General features: G+C 44.4%; 1 protein-coding gene across 1 annotated transcript; it reads right to left on the reverse strand.

Annotated features, from left to right (window-relative positions):
- Nucleotides 1–6,379: 6,379 nt before the first annotated feature.
- On the reverse strand, nucleotides 6,380–19,890 carry LOC128135116 (acetylserotonin O-methyltransferase). Its single transcript, XM_052773670.1, has 8 exons — nucleotides 14,791–19,890; nucleotides 12,805–12,979; nucleotides 11,463–11,592; nucleotides 10,551–10,619; nucleotides 9,907–10,025; nucleotides 8,995–9,135; nucleotides 7,610–7,732; nucleotides 6,380–6,966 (listed from the first exon to the last, which is right to left on the reverse strand). Exons 1-8 carry the CDS (start codon nucleotides 14,950–14,952, stop codon nucleotides 6,755–6,757), a joined length of 1,131 nt encoding a protein of 376 aa, XP_052629630.1. The 5' UTR covers nucleotides 14,953–19,890; the 3' UTR covers nucleotides 6,380–6,754.
- Between the last annotated feature and the right edge of the window lie 446 nt (nucleotides 19,891–20,336).

Consider the following 20,336-nt stretch of genomic DNA (forward strand, 5'->3'; position numbering starts at 1 on the left):
CCACTGGCCACCACTGAAAAGAGCCTGGCTCCATCCTCTTTGCACCCCCCCTGCACACAAAGTACTCCTTGTTGCCCATTAGACATCCTTGCCCTCAGCAGCTCTAACACTGGTGCCTTAACATTTACTCCCACCCATATTAATGCCATCACTTTTATTGCCTTTTTAGCCTCCTTTAGTGTCCAAGGCTGTTGAATGCCATTTCTGACAACTAAAGGCCTGAAAGAAATGCTTGTAGAGTAGTATTAGATTATCTAGTCTCCAACTAAAAATTAAATCCTACCAATATTTCAGTGTTTTCATATGAGATTATTCATTTTTTTTAAAATGTTTTTAATAAGCATTAGGAGGTGAACAGTTTTGTCGCACTTTGGCATCATTAGCATTCATATCACAGCCTGGAACTGCAGTCTTCCTTTTGTACTATAAATGCTGAAAGAAGAAATCAGCAACGTGTGCTACTGGCACTGCTTCATTTATCACACCAAAGGTTTATTGATTGAAGACTGTATTCCATTTTGAAAAGCATTACCTGTTTTAAAGCTACAAGATACAGCACAGGATAAAGACTAAATATGTACCTTTCTAACAACATGAACCTTAAGTCATTCTCAAAACCCACCCTGAGATGTTGGAAAGAAATACTGAGTTTTATGTCCTTTTAGTCAGCTCCTGACAGTCTGATTGCACTAATGTGTAACACACAGACATATTTCCTGTATTAAGAAATCTCTTTCATCCTGTTAGGATCAAATCGCCTTCAGCAAACCTGGCTGCAAGGTGTGAGAACATCCAGTTCTTCAGAAACATGCTGACCTTCTGGAAGCCACTCTACTGGCAGCCTTGCAGAAGACATCGTGCTCAAGGAGCCAGCGGTCTTAGACAGGCCACGTCTGCTCTACTGGGCCTAGCAATTAGGGCTTGAGAAGCCTGTATGCTACTGCTGTAATCTGTAATTTCTAATATATTTGGGAAAGGTGAGCTGTATGCAGATGAAGGGGTGGAACGTATTGACCCTGACCGGGAGCCCGTTGCACATTTAGGAGGTAGTGATCCACGTCACAGCTAAGCTGCGCAGGCGCAAGCCCACGCTGCACGGTGCTGGGCACCCAGGGTGCTCTTCAGGCCCGTGCTGTGCTGCTCGCACCCCTCGGCTGTAGGACAAACTTGGCCAGTAATTAGAACAGAGGAGCCTGCAGGCAGCTCCCACTCGCTGCCGGCGATTACACCACCTGCGTGGCCTTGCCTTTATCTAACAGTGCAACAACAAGTTCTTGTGAGAACATCCTTTTTCTTGTAAGAAAATTATATAACTCAAATGACCCAAAATGAGGTGCGTTCCTCCATGGACAGGATCTGTACAATGCGCTGTGGGAAAATCCAGCAGGGCTCCATCCAATGCTGCGTGAACATGGGTGCCTGGCATCTGAAGGGATGTAAGATTTACTTGCTATCTATATTCCACTTCTTATTTTGAGCCTTCCTTACTGAGATCCAGAAAGCACCCCCCACCGTCTCTCTCTCACCTCACCTCCCCACCCCCAGTGTAGAATATTCTCCATAACGCTGCTGGAGCTTCATTCAAAATGTTGCTCTTGCCCCAAATTAAGTTAGTTTGCAGTAAGGCTTTTTTGAGGGGCTAGAGCATTAGAGGGGAGAAATCTGCAGAATTTGTGGGGAAAACCACACACACACTGAAAGCAGCACACGCAGTCCAGGACAACCGGTGGGCAGGTCCCAGGTCCCTCGCGGGGACTCCAGGAGCAGGCAGGGGAGGGACAGAGAGATGGACCCCGGAGCCAGCAGGGACCCTGGGGGCACGTGCCTGGTTCCCAGCATCCCGCGGCTCTTCTGCAACCGCAGCTCCCGTGGTGAGAATTCCCACCCTTCTCCCCTCTGTTTGAGGTCTCCTTTGGCAAGGTGTTTCTAGGCAGCGCTCAGCTCCCAGCCTCCGCCTGATCCAGCTGCATACCGGGCTGTTGTTTTTCTAGGCAGGGGTTCCTCACTCTGCTCCTCCGCTGTTTTTTCTTGCCTAGTTAGTGTTTCTTTTGTTTGTTATATTTGAGGCAGTTTTTTTCCCGGTGTTCAAGGTTGTGCTTCTTCAACGACCAATGACTGTCAGCAAGTTATCGACTGTGCTGGGGCACCTGCCTTCAGCCTGCACCCGTGCTTTCAAGGCCTTTGTTACGATAGGGATATCTAAGTGTGGAATGACAAACAGCAAGAGACACTTGCTATCAAGGTCTGCTTCCCACGGTAGTTTCTCAAAACAGTCAGATAACAAGCCCCATACGCCAGAGCTGGAGGCTTGTGAAGTCAACAAGAGGCAAAATCAGTATAAGTCCCGTGGCCCTCACCAGCAAAGGCAGTCCTCTTCTCACTGAGACACCAGGAATCACTCTGGGCAAGAGTAACACCTCTCCCATGCAAAGCCAGGAACCCACCTCACCCAGTCTAATGAAGTCTTGAGAACTGAATTATTATTAGGCTGGACATAATTACCACTGAAAAAGAAAAGACTGGTGTCACAGACAAAATGAAATTAAACCAACAAAAAAAATGATATATTTAATATTGCTATACACAGTTTCCATAGGACTATGGCTGGCCCAAGCACCTAGCAGACGATGGGGCCTTAGCCAGAGGTGCCACTGGCTGAGTAGAAGACCCACTTGATCTGGAAAACCAGAGGTGAGAGTCGGTGACCCGGTGAGGCACAGAGATCAGATAGAACTAGAGGCCATGGTCATATTCAAGGGACCCATGAATGCATACGTGCTCACTGGTACTGAGAGCAAGGCTGTGTGCACCTCTCACTGATGCACATCAGGAGACATAGAGCATTCTGGGCTTTGCTCCTTTGCAGGTTGTCGTGGTTTAACCCCAGCCGGCAGCTCAGCCCCACGCAGCCGCTCGCTCACTCCCCCCCGCTGGGATGGAGGAGAGAATCGAAAGGGTAAAAGTGAGAAAACTCCTGGGTTGAGATAAAGACAGTTTAATAGGGAAAGCAAAAGCTGCGCACGCAAGCAAAGCAAACCAAGGAATTCATTCCCCACTTCCCCTGGGCAGGCAGGTGTTCAGCCATCTCCAGGAAGGTGTAACGGTGACTTGGGAAGACAAACGCCATCACTCCGAACGTTCCCCCTTCCTTCTTCTTCCTTCAGCTTTATCTGCTGATCATGACGTCCTATGGTCTGGCATCTCCCTTGGGTCAGTTGGGGTCAGCTGTCCCAGCTGTGTCCCCTCCCAACTCCTTGTGCCCCCCCAGCCTGCTCGCTGGTGTGGTGGGGGGAGAAGCAGAAAAGCCCTTGGCTCTGTGTGAGCACTGCTCAGCAGCAACGAAAACATCCCTGTGTTATCAACACAGTTTCCATCACAAATCCAAATCATAGCCCCATACTAGCTACTATGAAGAAAATTAACTCTATCCCAGCCAAAACCAGCACACAGGTACATGGAAGGAAACTTCCCAAAGGGACCTGTAGGGTGGAGAAGCCTCCCTTTGAAAGGTAGCAGCCTTCAGCTTCCAGTCAGCACGTTAACAAGGCAAATTCCCTGGCTCCTCCTGCCCTCTGCTCTTTCATATAATTCCCAGGCCAAGGCCCTGCTGGAAGCTTCTGTCCTACCAGACAGAGCAGCCTTGGGGCAGCTGCACCCCCCCAGCCCAGCTGGGCACAGCCAGTCTCAGCTCATAGACTACGTTTCCTGCCTGGTGCATTCTTCTGCTCTTGGCCGATTCACCCAGCTATTGCCAGGTTTCATTCCTTACTCCTAAATCATATCAGGAGCTAGAAAATTTATCTCAGCCTATATGGCTTAAAAATTCCAGGAGAGGGGGAAAGAAGTCTGTTGACAAGGGCCACCTGCATCAAACAGAAAACCTCCCACCCCAGCACCATGAAAGGGCCTGAACTTGGGAACTGCTTTCATTACCCAAAACACAAGTAACTTGGAAACGTCCACCTTATTGCTTTGTTCCTATACAATCTTTTTTAACATTAAAATATCCAATGACAAGAAAAAACACAGCTGAAAGACCCCATATATAACAAGGTGTCATCAGAAATGCCTGTTGGAGCATGGAAACCATAAAGCAAACAGGGTTTTAATTTGCCTGCATACAGCAAAGCACTTGTTTCAGGTCTTCTTTAAAGACTATGTCATTTAGGGGGAAAAAAAAAAAAAAAAAAAGGAAGAGGCTTTGATGAGACCAGCTATGCCTCTGCTTTGTCAAGGCAGGTCTTAGAGCATTCTGGACTTACACTCTTACTCTGGCACTGACTTGTTCTGTGCTCACAGAGCAACCTTCTCTGTTTGGGTCAGGAAGGAAGGACTAAAGGACGGACAAAGGTCAAAGGCACATGGGAGAAAAGAGAGGATCTGAAAGAAAAGGAGGTTGAACACTGCAGAGGAAAGGGCAGGGGCGTAAAGAGGAAGAATAGGAAAATCAGAACCGAGTAGATGAATAAATGCAGTCTAATGGAAACAGCACAAGTCCTCTTATTCAATTATTTTGTGGTTTCAAAGGTCTGGTCTCTGAAGGTGAATAGAGAATTTTAGTATCATCCTTATGCATGCTCCAGTATTTCCTTGGTTTTCTAGCATAAGAGAGTAGCTTTAGCACCCCCCCCAGAAGCTGGATGCTCAAATGCCAACTAGCAGATAAGGAATGAGCAGCCAAAGCTATAGCCAGCTGGAGGTTCTGCTTCACACAGGCAGTGAAAGCACACTGTGATCACGCGTTGGTGTTTAACTGCTCTCAGATGCCATCACATATGACCCTTAAAAGTCATTTAAATACCAATGATCTTCAAATTCTGCAATCACCATTCTGCACTTGATTCATTTCCATCTGTATCGCAGGTAATGACGGGTCAATCTGTTGTTTAAAGACCCAGCATCTTTGAACACTGGTACAGCTAAAACGCATGTTAGAACCAGGTGTGCATCTTGCCTATTCAAGTCATGCCCAAGCCACTCGCTGGTAAGTTAATGACATGCAGGGCATGTCCTGAATCAACTCAGTGCAGAAGAACCGTATTTAAGGAATATGTTTTGACAAACCAAAACAGCCAGCTCACTTTTTTTTTTTTTTTTTAAAGTCAAGGGCAGAACTACCACTGACACCAGCCAAGACAGGAATTCTCTGACTCATCAAGGTTATATGATGTGTCAGTTTATATATGCAGCTGCAGCATGCTGACCATGACTGGCCTGTCTACTGGCTCAGGCAACAATGCAGCCACGTGAACAACCAGCAGTCCATGGGCATGCAACTTTTTGGGGGTAAAAAGCGTATCAGAGAAAGTCCAGATAGGAGTTTTGTATTTTTTCCCCCAGCATACTTCATTGGCTGCTTGGTACAGTCAAAGCAGTGAAATAATTTCTCTGAACATCTGGGTTTTTTGTGGTGTGGGGGGAATCAACAAAGACCTGGTCAGCCTCATTTCATTATTTGCGTTCATGCCTGGCTGCTGCAGGATGTAACACCTCGCTTTGTCTGGAAAGTGAGCAAGCATTCGGAACACATTTCTCACAGGCTGCAGCTCCTGGCAAAGTCACCTTCATGCCACGTAACTTGCAGGTAGGGAACACTGCACAGTGACTGCAGCTTGCGAGGGCACTCTCCAAAACCACTTGCCCCAACTCCTGCAATATCCTGTCGATATCTACAGGGCCAGATCCTACTTGGCATAAGTGGCTCATGAACTGTGCCCTGTTGCTTTTAAGAATGAGAAGGGCCATTATGGCCTTGCGATTTGATTTTGATATCACAAAACGTGACAAAAGGCTAACTTTTCCCTACTGAGGCTACTTTCTCCCTATGCTCCTCCTACAATCAAAGGAGCAGGAGGCTTCTGTAGATGGCTACTGAGAAGACCATCTCAGGCTCCTCTAGTATCCAGCTTAATGTGCAAATGCAATTAGTGTTCAAGCCACAACTACAGAGTGACCTTCTGGTGCCTTCTCCAAATGTTTCTCACTCCAGTAAGCTGTAATTCTGCTTCCATGAACTGGGTGGGTTATGGCAGGTTGTGCTTGATCAAATGATTTAAAGAAATAGCAGGAGGCGTGCAGTAAGGACTTCCCCAGTGTGTAACTGAATGACTCGGCTGCATCATTCTCCCTCTCAGCTGTCATCTCTGGGCCTGCCCTGTAAAGAGCATCCCCTGCGCTTCAGCCAGCCATCAAGCTACAAAATTCTTAACTTAAAATCTACAGGAAATAAAAAATGAATATAATTTTTCATGCCAAACTTTCCAAGGCTCAGACAGGATTTCTCCTGGAACTCTGAGAAGACTAACCACAAGGAGACATAATTTGGTCTGTTCTACTATATCAATTCCCCAGGAACAAAAATTCAGGTAACAGAGCTCAGTACTGTGATCAGTTTTATTTTGCAGGAATTCAAGTACAAATTCAGCTTTGCTTTTGTCAGATACAGCGTTAAAATTGGAAAGAATGAAAAAATCTGAAGCAGACACACTACACATTTCTTTCGTGGATCATTTCTTGTGGAACGTGTTGATTTCTTTCTTTCTGTTCCAGATCCAAAGGCAAGCCCTAGTCAGGCTCCCAGACTCACAATCCATGCACGCTCAAGATCTATCATTAGTGATTCTCCTGACAGTATATCAGCTCACAAAAATGTTGGCTGCCTTAACTAAAAGCTAAGTTGATGATTCCCCTCTTAGAAGAGAATATCATATTTATCCACTTATTCTATCTTGTTAGGTACATAAAAGAGGTACTATTACTTACTTCCTAAAACAGCATCATAGAGTTTTCCAGTCCTCTTGACTTGAACCTCTCTGAAGCCAGCTGCCTCGAGGAGCTTGCTGTACTCTGCTGCTGTTCGCTCTTTTCCTTCTGTCTGGACCAACATATTCATCGAATACAGTTGGGTTTCTAAAGGCCCACTTTTATCTTCATTCAGAAGCGATTCAACCAGCAGCACTCCACCACCTGGTTGAATAAAGAGAAATAAAACACATGCTGAGCTCTGAGAAGACAAGGTATTTCTCAGCTGAGTTATTAGATCCTAACCTTTAGTTTCAGGAAGCAGAAGCCTCTATGTTAAGTCATATTTCTGCACCACAGAAGACAATGAAAGAGCAAAAGCATTGGAGCATGCCTCTGCTTGGCTACCTAGGTACTGATGTACCAGGGCTGAAGGGGATGCTATGGCTGGGATGGAAACTTCCCATTTCCCCCAGCTGAAATCCACAGGAGCTTACTGATTTTGCTAAGAACCCAACTCTGTAGGCAGTGTTTTCAAAGCTCCAAGGGTTCAATGTGATGCTTAATGGGATTTTTACTATGATGTATACACTGGTCTGTCTAAACAATACCGAAAATCCCCAATCTTTACACCTAAATGCCTTGAAAGATGACTCCCTGTAGAGAAGGAGACTAAAACTGGAAGCCAGCTAAGGAGAACTTAGACCAGGCCCTATTTGGCTCAGCTGCACATGGCTGGCTTAGGAAAGCAAAAGACTAAACCAAGAAACCCCTGCACTGAAACTGCCACCCAAATTGAGCAGAGACTGGTATGCTTCATGTTACTGATAGGCAAGGGTCTCTCTGCTCTTCAAGAGCTCACACCTACCAGCTCTGCAAGCCTTGTAGACTTTTGCCAGCAGCTGCCTGCATTTGTCATCATCCCAGTCGTGCAGTATCTTGGATAAAATATATAGTTCAGCTTCTGGAATTGAATCATTAAAGAAGTCTCCTGTAAAGCAAGAATACGTGTATTACACAAAACCCTGAAAACACAGGGGGCTGGGTTAAGCAGATATTTTCAGTTCTGTCCAGTTCTAAAGACTCCATGTCCATCACCCACATCAGACAGCAACAGAGTTACCAGGTAAAAGTCCTCTGTGGCACTGCATAGGGGATTTTGTTCTTGGTCAGTCTCAAGAAGGTCTGAAATGTTTAAAAGCAGCAGTTCATCTGAAACAGCCTTTGATGCACAGGAAAGCATTTGAGTTTAAGTTTTCTTCAATGACAAGAATTCAGATTCATAAAGTGTTAAGAGGAGACAGTTTGTCATGGTTTCTGTCATGGAAAAAAGGAAAGAATTCTCCCTTATCTAAGCATATTTTCAAAGACCTTCAGTAACCACAGAGCTACATCATAAATCCATAAGGAAAAAATACACATCTCTCACCTCCTAGCACTAGCTTCATCACCATGCCTTTCGTTCAGCACTTGGTGTACTGCATTTGTTTTTTTTCTCTCTGCATCTTACTTTGTCATTTCCGCTCCCATTTCTTTGCACCACTGGCATACATAACATTTCCTCTGTTTCTCCATCTTTGTTTTTTATGTACTCCCTTCCTTCCTCAAGGCTTCTTTCCTCTCTCTGAGCTTCAAGCAGTATTAAGTCATTTCAACACTTTGAAGGCTTTTGTAAACATTAAAAACTAGATCTCCCTACATGCATTTTCATCATAGATGGTTCAAAGACCAAGCAAGATCTATGGACTGGGCAAGAGGAATATGGGCTAGCTCACCCACATTCAAAGCCTGAAGTATCTTAGGATCTGAAAGGCAATCAATCATGACCCGAGGAGGAATACCCCTTGCTCAGAGCAGGCCTGGCATCCCACACATCTGCCAGGAGGTCTGCACAGGAGAAAAGGGAGTGTTGGGAAGATTTATAACACAGCATGGCAGTTTTTCAAAATTGCAGGACCCTTTTTTTGTTAAAGTACCCTTGTTCTGAAGAAATCAAATAGTTCTCTTCAGGAGTAAAAAGCTTCTGGGCTGCTGAATACCCAAGTCCTGTCTCTGATAGTTGCGGATACACAACTGGGACAGCCCTGTGGTAGCAATAAACTGCAGACCCAGGCTGGGGTGGCTGCAGTCTGGGACACTCTGCCCACAGAAGGGGCAGCTGGAGACCTGACCCTCCAGTACGGTACCTCTGAGCAGAGACAAGGGGCTCAGGAGCAACAGCTGTGACAACACCACACCGCCGTCCGCACCTACCTTCATGGAAAGCGATCCGATGCTCCTCAGGGGGAACAAATTGCTCTTTGGCCAGTTGCACGACCTTTGGCAGGTCATAAATTGTGACCGTGGAATTTGGGTACAAAGAAACACACTCGCGGGCCAAAGCTCCTCCACCTCCTTTGGGGAAAGCAAAAGAAGGTCAGCGCTGACAGAAAACCAACCCGTTCAGCAACACCCCCGTGAAGCGATGCAGGCAACGATGCATTCAGCCTCGCGGAAGCTGGCAAGGTACATTTGCTCCCCACGTGTTGCTGAAAGGGAAGGGCAGGGACAGGAGAGGCCACCATCTCCGTTTGCTCTGCAGAAAGCTCCAGGGCCCCCAGCATCCATGCCTATGTGGTCAGCCCCAGCCCTTACAGCTCTTAGACACCCCTGGCCAGAGCCAGCTGTGGATGCTGGAAGGCACGAAACAAAAACCAGAGCCGCTAAACCAGGTGCTGGGGAAGCAGAGATGGAGCCCGCGAGGGAGCCCGACGGCTCCCATGAATCCTGGCAGCACTGGGACAGCAGGGTGCTGCAGGGTAAGAGGCTGCAGACAGTATCTCAACGACACTGACTGAAGGGGAGTAGGGAAAGAGTCTGGCACCAGGAGAATGTATCAAGCAAGGCAAGAAAAAATGCCAGACCTGCCACATACACAAGGGGATAAGCCACTACTCACACGAATGAGACTCTGAAGAGAAAAGCATTGAGCTTCCTAATGCCCTCACCACTCTCACGTTTCTCTTTTTAACCCAACCAAGACAGTAAAACCCTCCCTTTATTGCTGAGCTATGTCCTCCTTTCCATTGTTTTGCCCGTCATATAACACAGCAGTTATTTTTCTCTTCAGAGCTTGTAAAAGAAGGCAGTTCAGAGGCTTGTTAAAGAAGATCTACTGACGCTCACCTCCCAGGTCACAGATCTGCCTGAAAGGGGAAAGGTCAAATGCAGCAAGAACATCTCTGCCACATATACTCCATACTGAGTTCTGGCCAGCCATGAATTTCAGCATTTCTTCTTCTGATCTAGTAATGCAAACAGACACAGTGCGTAGAAAAGGTAACTTACAATATCCTTGGTGATTCCTATCATATAACTGTTATTACAAGTTTTAGCTTAAACACTAATGTCTGTTTTTATTGACACAGAATACAGTCTCTTTGCATATAAACCTCCCTTAAATCTTACTGTAGCAGAAGGGTACAGCTATGCATTCATGCATTTAAATAGGGAATTAAGATTAGTGAAGTCCAACAGTGTGTTACGCTGCTAATTCTCAGGCTTCCAAGGGATTTTTTTCTTCCTTCAACTGCTATTGCTTCTGTGCTAGAGACCTGTGATATGTTTTTCGGAATAGGAAATTATATACTTCTATTCAAAATATCAGACAGTGTCTCAGTAATGGATATTGTTGAGAAAGGAAAATGCTGCATGATGGTTCTGATGAGTGGGATTCTCACATCATATTTAATTGTCCTGAGCCATAATTAAAAACATTAATTTTATCTACAATACAAGAATAAATTTTCTATAAATATACTAATGATTACCTGTACATTGCTCCAAAAGGGTCTTTAGATAAAATGCCGAAAGCTCTTTCATATTGGTTTCTTCCCTCCCTAAAACAGCAGCCAAAAAAAGCATGAGTGTGGATTTCTTTTTCTTTTACCCCAAACACACCTCAGAGCTGTAGTTTCAGCTAGTTTATCACTGTGGAAGGTGCTCAGCTTTGTACAGAATATATGCCAGCCTGTTTGTAATGGCTGTAAAGGCACCCTCATTTGCCACCCCAAAATATGCTGATGTATTTCTCAACCTTTCACAAGAAGACTGGTTCTTTTCAAGGCCAGGTTGGATGGGGCTTTGAGCAACCTGGTCTAGTGGAAGGTGTCCCTGCCCATGGCAGGGGGGTTGGAACTACACGATCTTTAAGGTCCTTTCCAACCCAAACCATTCTATGATTCTATGATTTATGGGAACACATCTCAGGTAAAGGTACAAGACTGGTGCAATCATCACCATCAAACAGACCATGGTTGATCATCAGTTGCACGACGGGAACAAGTGAGACTCCTGCCCCATATTAAACTACTCCTATACACCTTTGCAACAGAACTATCCTTTGCATCGTCACTCATCCTTTACTTTATTGATGCCTCCTCAAGTGAGAGCCACTGTAATGATCAAGTGCTTTCCTGAAGGTCAAACACACAGAAATCAGATTTCTAGATCATCTCTACTATCAGAAGGAAAAGGAAAACAAGAACACACACAAATAGAAAACAAGAAAAAACAAGAACACATATTGGCTGTGTTATCAGCCAAAATGATCTGTTGTTTTTTCTTTCTGAGAACCAGCCAGCATCTTCACTGTGCCCTTCCCCAGAAACACACCACTCAGAGCAGCCACACAGATGCCGCAAAGCAGTCTGCAACAGACAGCACACAACACTCCTCCTTACCTCACAGCATCAGCCAGGTAGTGCCAGCACAAGTAGACTGTATTGGAATAATACATCATAATATGATACTGAGACTTGGGACTTGATTTTGTAAGGTAGATGTTGGAAATTTCTGTGTTTCTGTAGAGGGCTAAAGGGTGAAATAAATATATTTACTAACACGTATGATGTACCACCTTGCCAAGCCTATTGTTCAGCATGGCATTTATCACCAGAAGATGTCCGTATGATGAAAGATACAACCACATTGCTTCTACAATCAATCCTTCCACTGCAATAAGCAGTGGGTGAGGGCTGCTGAAATGTGTGTTGCTGGGTTCAATGTGAGTAAACACTATCTACCTACACTTACTCCAGCACCAAACATTTCTTTCAAGAACAGCAAGAGGAATGCCTTACGAGTGTCATCATTTACCTATAGGCTTCTGCTATCAGAGGAAGCTTTTAGTATGCTCTATTTAAATGAAAAGCCCTTGCAGACAAGTCTTTTTTTCCAATCAACAAGGTCAGCAAGTGGGAGACAAGTCCTCAAATCAGCATGCCAACCACACCTACGGTCTCTCAGTTCACTAGGGCAGGACCTACTGCAGACAGATGAATGCCTAAAGGACTTACAGAAATCTCCCCCGCTTCCTCCAACGCATCTGCATTGGCATCACTCACCCAAGGGACTGGCATACAAAAGGAATATAAAAGATATATCCTGCTCTCCCTAAACTCATTGGGCAACTACTGTAAGCCCTAAAATAGGGCAAGACAACACAAGCCAGAGCAGGGGACACAACTTGCAAGACTCTGGCTAGTCCTGACCAGCTGTCTGATGGCCACAGATCCCTTCTGACCACGTGGACTCAATGTGTCTGGTGCACAGGCAAACTTACGTCACCTCTCAGTTCAGATCAGCAACCTAACAAAATACTTCACACAGTGGTAAAACCCCAAAGACAAACAAAACATGTTTTTAAATCATGCTGTTGCCCATCCACCCTGACATTTTGTTTTAAGGTTTAAAATCATGCCCACACCTCAGAGGTTTCTTGAGACCAGCTCTGCAGAGACCCTGAATATCTTCTCCAAGGTCGCCCGAGGCTCTTGCACAAATAATTTTAGGAATATAGAGCCCTTCACCTGGGTTCTACTTTACAGATTGAATCATGCTGACATTTGCTGCTTCTCTTTCAGCTGAAGAAGGAACAGCATTCCCAAGTGATTCTCTCCTCCTTCCAGCTACGGTAACTGGCCTAACTCTAGATATCACCTCTCCCCACACACCTTGCCTCACTTTCAAAACCATCAGAGGTTTAAGTCTTTTAGTTTCTTCCCTTTCTTCTGCTTTTATTACCTCCTTCTTGTGTCAGCTCTACTGCCAAGAGCTTCAGTCCCACACAGGCATCCAGCAGTCTTTCCATCCCTGTGGTGCTGGTACCCAAGCGCGCAGCAATGGCATCTGAAGACAGAGGCTCTCCTGACTCCAGCAGAAGATCAAACACCCCCAACTCACAGGCAGTGAACATAACCTGGAGGTAAGGAAAGGTGGGAGCGAGGGATCAGGTGAAAGCACCAAAGCCTTCTGCATTTCTAAAGCCGCTATGTTGGAGAAAATATACACATAATAATATTTTTTTCATGTAAAATCATAATCTCATATAAACAAGTCCAATGATTAAACTGAAGTTTCTCTGAACACCGATAATACCATACAGTCCTTGTACTGCACCTTTTTTTATTTCTTTTCCTTTTCTGTCAAAGCCAGCCAATGTTTTTGGCTCACAAAGGTTCACATTTAGAGACCAGGTTTGGGGTGCAAATGTTCCTGCCTCTTCCTTAGTTTCAGATCATATTCTCACAGTCTCTCTTGCTTTTTGCCTGGAGAGCACAAAAGCAAGATTCGGTGGTGGTGGGTTTTTCTGTTGTTTTTGTTCTTTAACTAAGGATCTAACATATGCTCCAGTGAAGCCTGAAGACTCTCCTGTGGCTTGCAGCAGAGGGCAATATCCCACCCTATTTTCAGGGACGGACATGCATGACTACAGTGGTCTCCCTGAGGCAGGGTGGTTCCTCTCAGCCAAAAGGACTGCCTCATTCAGGCCAGCAGAATTGCCCTGTCTTTTCATAAAGAAGGTGTGTAACATCTCCAGGAACAACCCTCAACCTTCAGACAGACATACATAACCACACATAAGAAAAGCATCCTTCTTTAGCTGTACACGGTCAAGTTTACAAGTATTAGCCTATTTCTCTGGCCACACAAACACTCCTAAAGCAGTAACAAAGGCATCAACTCAATTGACTGCCTGTATCTACAATGATTTGATAAAGTCCATGGGAAGCTCATTTTACCCTCAGTAAGAATATGGTTTAACCTAAGTTGAGATCATTTCTCAAAAACATAGTACCACTGTTAATTTGGAAAGCATTGGGCACTCCTCTTTCTCACCAAGCAAAAGGATTTTTCATTATCCATTTTTCCTCTCTTTACTGTCAGCTCTGCCTTTCAGGAGCCTTAGGATGCAGCAGTATTTGCACAACCCAAAGAGCATTCCTTCCATTAGCATGTTGGCCAGAGGTGCAGCAAGGGACAATAGGAAAGGTAACTAAATTGTAAAAGGAAAAAATCTCCACTGCACTGGATATTATAATTTTATGCCCATGTGGTTACACACATAGAAAGGCAAATAACATCAATAAACAATAAGGAAAGTGGAACTGCTAGTTCTACCTTTGTGCCTTAGTCAAATGCTATCTGGAGAAACAGTCATTATACCAGACTCTTTCTTTCATTTGAAAAGAGGCAATACACAAAAGTTCTCAAGCTCAGCCTTCTATATAATACATACAGACAAGCCATGGGAAAGGGAAGGAAATTCTTTGAGAAAATACTTGAAAAATCCTGTTCTTTGCATGGTATGATGGGGGAAGGAAAAGGCAACTGAAGTCAGCTCTCCGTTTCTCAAAGTCCAAAAATGAAAAGTGGAAAGAAATCCCACCAGTGAAGGAACCTTCCACATTTGAGGCAGTCAGACAGTAAGACCTCAGTTAAAACTCCAGTGTTTTTTATAAAGCCTCATGCAGAGACAAGGTCTGCTCATCCAAGCCCCCAAAGGTCAGAGGGGTCTCAATAAATTCTAAGTCTATCCTGAGGGGTCAGGTCACATTCAAATCTTTTTTCTTTTCAAATTTCCTTCCTGCCTACATGAGCAGAGAGGATGCTTTTGTATGAGATGTTTTTCATTCCAAAGACTTACATTCAGGACCTAAAGTGAGATCCTTAAATATTTCTGTCTGCATACTCTCAGACATCTATCCAAAACCGAGTTATATTTCTTACCTTTGAAACTAAAAATCCACTGTTGTATTGCAAGATGACTTGAGGATAGTCAAGGTCTTCTGTGGAATTCATTTTCTTTCTGGACCGAGGCACAGATTCTCTGGTCCTCTTAATTGAAATAAGCTTCTTTCCACCAGGCACAGAGCACACCGGCTGATCCATTTAATCTTATTGCTTCTGAGAAACACACTGGTTACAAAACATGTTAGCTAAGTTATTTGGCTTCAGTGCGGTTTTCTACCAGGTTCAGCTGTTTCTTTGGCTCTTCCATCATCAAGTACAAGGCTAAAGCAGCAGTGCGGATTAAAGCTTGTATTGTCAGTTCAGCAGTTTGTTAACACGCTGGTACTTCAGAAGTACTTGAAAGCTTGCAACAAGCAAAACAGAAATCGGTACAGAACAGCATCAAGAACCTGAAATCAGTGCGATGCACCAGAGTTCATAAGCCAAAGCAGAGTCCTACTTGGGGCTTGTTCAAAAGTAGCTCTTTTCCATTGGGCTGGCTTTTTGATGCTGGAAGACTTCCCAAGAATAGAAATCCTTAGATACGTCAGTCAGCCCAATGACATGACCCCAGAGGAAAGACAACAATTTGGCAACACAATTCTTCAAGTGAGATGTGGACATTCCAAGGGGTTTGAGCATGAAGGAGTATCAGCTCAGCTCAAAGCGTTCAAGACATACTCCTGGCCAAGCCTGGTATCTTCCATGGCTCTAATTCCACTCACCCTTCACTCAGGTGTATGCACAGCACTTACCTTCACCATGCTGAAACCGAGACTTGTTCAGCCTCGGGCTCCAGGTCACGTACCCAGGGCTTCAGGCCTTACCCATGCAAGGAAAATGACTGGCGTAACTACTACATAGCAGGGAAGATCTGCCAAGGAAATAATCTGAGGGCAGAGTCCACACAAGGAGATGAAGGAGAAGAAAGCATTCCACCAGAGTCTATGCCTGGAATAATTTCCACCCAGCTGTGGAAAACCTGGGTGTGCTTCCCTGGCCTGGTTTGCAAGCCCTGCCCACGGAAAGGATAAAAGAAACACCGGGGAGCAGCCAGAGTGGAGATGAAACTTGCTGTGGTGGGCACAGGTCCAGGTGAGCCTGGGGCTGGCAGTGGGATACAGCCCATCCCTAAGTGCAGAAGCAACCAGTCTGAAGAGAAGCTGTAAGCGTCTGTTTGTTGTGCTGCTTTGTCGCAGTGACTGGTTTGCTCTGACAATGATCACTCAGGTGAAGTCTACAAGGAAAAAATCTACTCTTGTTTCTTCTCTGTATTTTGCAGGTCCCCGCACATACCGGCTTAGAAAGCAATGCCTGTTTGATAGCAGCACCACAGCATGGGTGTCCTACGTGTGCTTTGCCATGTTTTAGCAGAGCAGGGTGCTGAGAAATGACAAAATGTTCCACATTTTCCAGCTGGCTGCCACAGTCTTCCTCCCCTTCTCTGCAAAACTAAGCAGGGGCATGCAGAATATTCTTGGGAAGAAACAATGAAATGACTGCCAAGTGCCAGATGTGGCATGGATTTCAACTTTACGCAGAACATACTTCATAGGTCTTTCATCAGAAAATTAAAAACCTGGATTACTTTCCTGAAACCTCTCTGCCCCACTGTCTATTGCTCCAGCCTGTAAATGCCTGCCATCTTGCCTTTTGGGGCAGACACTGCAACTCTTAGGTGAGAAAAGGCCCTTTCCATCAAGGAAAGACTGACAGTTTTCGTATCACACATTTAGTGACCCTTCAGGTAACAACATTAAATGAGACCTGACTGAGGTAATACAGTAATGGCAAAATGTTACAAAATGGCATTTTTTTCAGTGGTAGCTTTCTCCATGCTTCAGCGATTAAGTTAATGGGCAAAACGGGAGCAATACAGTGATCAACATGCAGCTCAACTTTTTGTGTACCTTAGGTTGGCAGATGTTTAAAGACTGCACTTCACAACTTTGTCCCAACACAACGTTTTAATGTTCTCTTCCTTTCCTAGGAAGTAGGGTTATATTTATATGCTGCTGCTGAAGGTTAGTTCTGTGCTCCTCTTTAGAACCTGCCTCATTTTAGAAGAAACAGGCCAGTATAAGTTTTCCACATGTTCCTTCTGACCATTTTGTGGATGCAGTGAAACTTTCTCAACTGTAAGGTCCCACTGTATAATCCTTCTGTGAATCTGTATCTTGCATTCAGATCCTAACACTTCAGCCAAAAGATGCTGTATTTCTTCTAGCCAGAAGTGAAATAGCAACCTACTTTAAGAGTTAGTTGTTAAAGTTACTAAGCAGATGTCACAGTTATCAGCCTTTTTCCCCCTCTGTACACCAACCCAGAAACAGTACCTGTTTCCCATGTTCTAACACCACAGGGCCTCCTGTGTTACCAGATTACTAAGTCTGAACATACAAAAGTTACAGCAAACACCAAACTGTTGAAATACTTAGATCTCCTCATCCTGGCCAACATAGCCTGTAAATATAGTGCTATTGTCTTGCTAGTGCACCAGACTTCACTGTTCAGTACAGGTTAGACACTAATATTCTGTTTATTTTGTACTGTGGAAGCTGGAGGTCGTAACATACCTCTCCGCCAGAGTGACTGTGAATCTGTGCAGCTTGCATTTAACAAGACACCATTTCTCTGAAAGAAAAGCCTGGACAACAGGTTTCAAGAACACAGCTACATTTATAATGGACATCTTCCCCTGCTATCCCCACCTCATGGAGAGCGCACAAGCTCAGTTTCTATTTAGGAACTTCCATCTGCACATGGGCTAAGTGTGATTCTGCAGAGTTCGTTCACTTGCCCAAATCTAGACCCATTCTTAGTAAACATGCTACAGCTTTTTCAGTTCCTCAGATCCATTCCAAAAACAGTTCTATGGGAAAATAAAGCTCAAAACCTTCTCAATCTATCCATGTGGATAACCAGGTCAACTTTTTTCCCTCAATAGCTTTCCCTCTCCTCCGAATAAAATGGAGAAATAAACTGTACATAGATAAACATCACTAGCCAAGGATAAATATTGTTAGCCAAAAGATTAGAAAGGTTTAGGAACACAAAAATATTTCTCTGCTAAAGCCCAATTCTGTCCACCTGCTACTGAGAAACAAATTGGTGCAATTTTGTCCAAACAGATTTCCCATTCCTGGCATCCTAACAGCTATTCAGATCCAGGCCATCAGCCACACTGGAAGCAAATGCTTGCCACACTGAAGTATACGTTTCTCTTCCATCGAGCTAAACAAAACAACCCTAGGAAGAGCTAGCTGCTGCTCAACAGCTTACAGACCACTTTCCTCAAACAACTCAGCCACAGATTGGTAATCAGCTATTACAGTAACATTTAGTACAGTTGCATTAAAGATTCATGAGTATGAAAATGCTCAACCCTTGATTCTTGTAGTTTTGACTAAATAACAGACAGTTATGTGCACAACTGTAGACTAGCATGTCCTAACAGGCCATAAATTCACTTCACTTAATACAAAGATATAGGGTACAAGAGGCTCTGGTAATAAAATGACCACACAGTTAATCAAACCCACTCGAAGTACTTTTTCAATTACTATTAATCTGTGTATTGAGGACACCAGATGTGATTGTCTAATGGGATTACTACCAGTAGCAAGATGTAGGGGAGCAGGGTTGCAGATAACCCGCACCAGATCGATGCAAAGCCACACACACTGTGTTGCTGTTTCCAAGTAAATTGTTAGTGAGGCTTAACGTCTAAGCTCTTTTTAAGTTACAAATGCATTCATGAAGATGAAATTGCAATGGGTTGCTTTCTCTGAAAACCCCATCAAGGTTTTTGTCATAGCGCTCAGACCACACGCAGGCTAAAGCTGTTACTTTACCTCCACGGTTCTATTTTGGTGATGAATTTTTCTTTGCCAAAATGACTCGCTACAGAAAAATACTACACAAAAAATAATTATGTCATTTTTGCATAACATTTGAAACTAAGAAATTATCTATGAACAAAGCAGATTTAGTAGAATTAATGTGTCTGCCAGTAAGAAGTGGCAGATGACACCTTTCACACATGCAACCATCCTTATAAGCAACAACTATAAATCTCAGGGACGTGACTACAATAATGAGTTTCAGTAATGCCAGTACAGAAACAATTCTGCCTCACTATCATTATTAAGCCTCTAAGTATGTCCAGCTTATATCAGATGGCCTGGAAGTGCACCAAGATAAAACATTTTGTGCCCTATTTTTTAAGAATCCTAAAAAGCCAAGATAATCCATATCATACCTTTTCTTTGAAATAGAACATCCATTTTTAACAAAATGCTCATTTTCTTCTTTATAACTTCCAATTCTTCTCATGTGTTACAATAGATGCATTTCCCTAGTAACACGGCTATTGCTTCTGTCAGTTTTTGACACCAACTAATTTTTATCCTGTTTACATCACATATACTACTGGCGGACATTTGGAGTGGGCAGGAAATACTGTATACCCAGCTCATTCTCTAAGCAAACCCTCCCTTCTCCTCAATTTTCCTTCTAGTAAAAACTCTGAGAATGTCTTTTACAGTCCACCACAAGCAACCCAGAGTTGTTCTTGGTTTACCTTCCTGGCCTGCAAATAATCTCTCAACAAATAATTCAACCACATAATCATTAAGATCTCTGTCAGAGGAAGGTCCCAGCAGATAAGAAGCATATCTCCCTGAGGACAGACAGGTTCACTAGCTAAAAATGGTAGAGGCTGAAACGTTAAAGAGAGAGATGCAAAAAGAAAACCAAGACAGACAGCAGCTGAGGCAGGCTCTCAGGTCAGAATTGACTTGTGCTCTGTCAAGCATCACAAAGGCAATCAGTAGACACAAAACTGCCTTGCACAGGCCATTTTACACTTGCTAATCTGATAATCCTCTCCTCCACTTCTTCAAACAGGAAGCTTCAGAAAGAAGTGCTCCCGTGGCTTGGCATGGGCAAGTACCCCTGAAGTCCTCTTACCTGGTGGCTCACCTTGAATGTTTTTTACAGCCTTATGCTGTTTGCAAGTGTGCTGGTTTTGGCTGGGATAGAGTTCATTTTCTTCATAGTAACTAGTATGGGGCCATCATTTGGATTTGTGATGGAAACTGTTGATAACACAGGGATGTTTTCATTCCTGCTGAGCAGTGCTCACACAGAGCCAAGGGCTTTTCTGCTTCTCCCCCCACCCCACCAGCGAGCAGGCTGGGGGGGCACAAGGAGTTGGGAGGGGACACAGCCGGGACAGCTGACCCCAACTGACCCAAGGGATATCCCAGACCATAGGACGTCATGATCAGCAGATAAAGCTGAAGGAAGAAGAAGGAAGGGGGGACGTTCGGAGTGATGGCGTTTGTCTTCCCAAGTCACCGTTACGTGTGTTGGGGCCCTGCTTTCCTGGAGATGGCTGAACACCTGCCTGCCCAGGGGAAGTGGGGAATGAATTCCTTGGTTTGCTTTGCTTACGTGCGCAGCTTTTGCTTTCCCTATTAAACTGTCTTTATCTCAACCAAGGAGTTTTCTCACTTTTACCCTTCCGATTCTCTCCCCAC

Source organism: Harpia harpyja, chromosome 22 (assembly GCF_026419915.1).
Source record: "Harpia harpyja isolate bHarHar1 chromosome 22, bHarHar1 primary haplotype, whole genome shotgun sequence".
In the NCBI taxonomy this organism is placed as follows: Eukaryota; Metazoa; Chordata; class Aves; order Accipitriformes; family Accipitridae; genus Harpia; species Harpia harpyja.

Bases quoted from the DNA above. Each gene is read 5' to 3' on its own strand.
- LOC128135116 (XM_052773670.1), bottom strand. From the start codon at position 14,952: ATGGATCAGCCGGTGTGCTCTGTGCCTGGTGGAAAGAAGCTTATTTCA. The intron at 10,026-10,550 runs GTAATCATTAGT...TTGCATTACTAG, and splicing joins CCTTTTGGAGCAATGTACAG to ATCAGAAGAAGAAATGCTGA. The intron at 6,967-7,609 runs GTAGGTGTGAGC...TTATTCAACCAG, and splicing joins CTACAAGGCTTGCAGAGCTG to GTGGTGGAGTGCTGCTGGTT.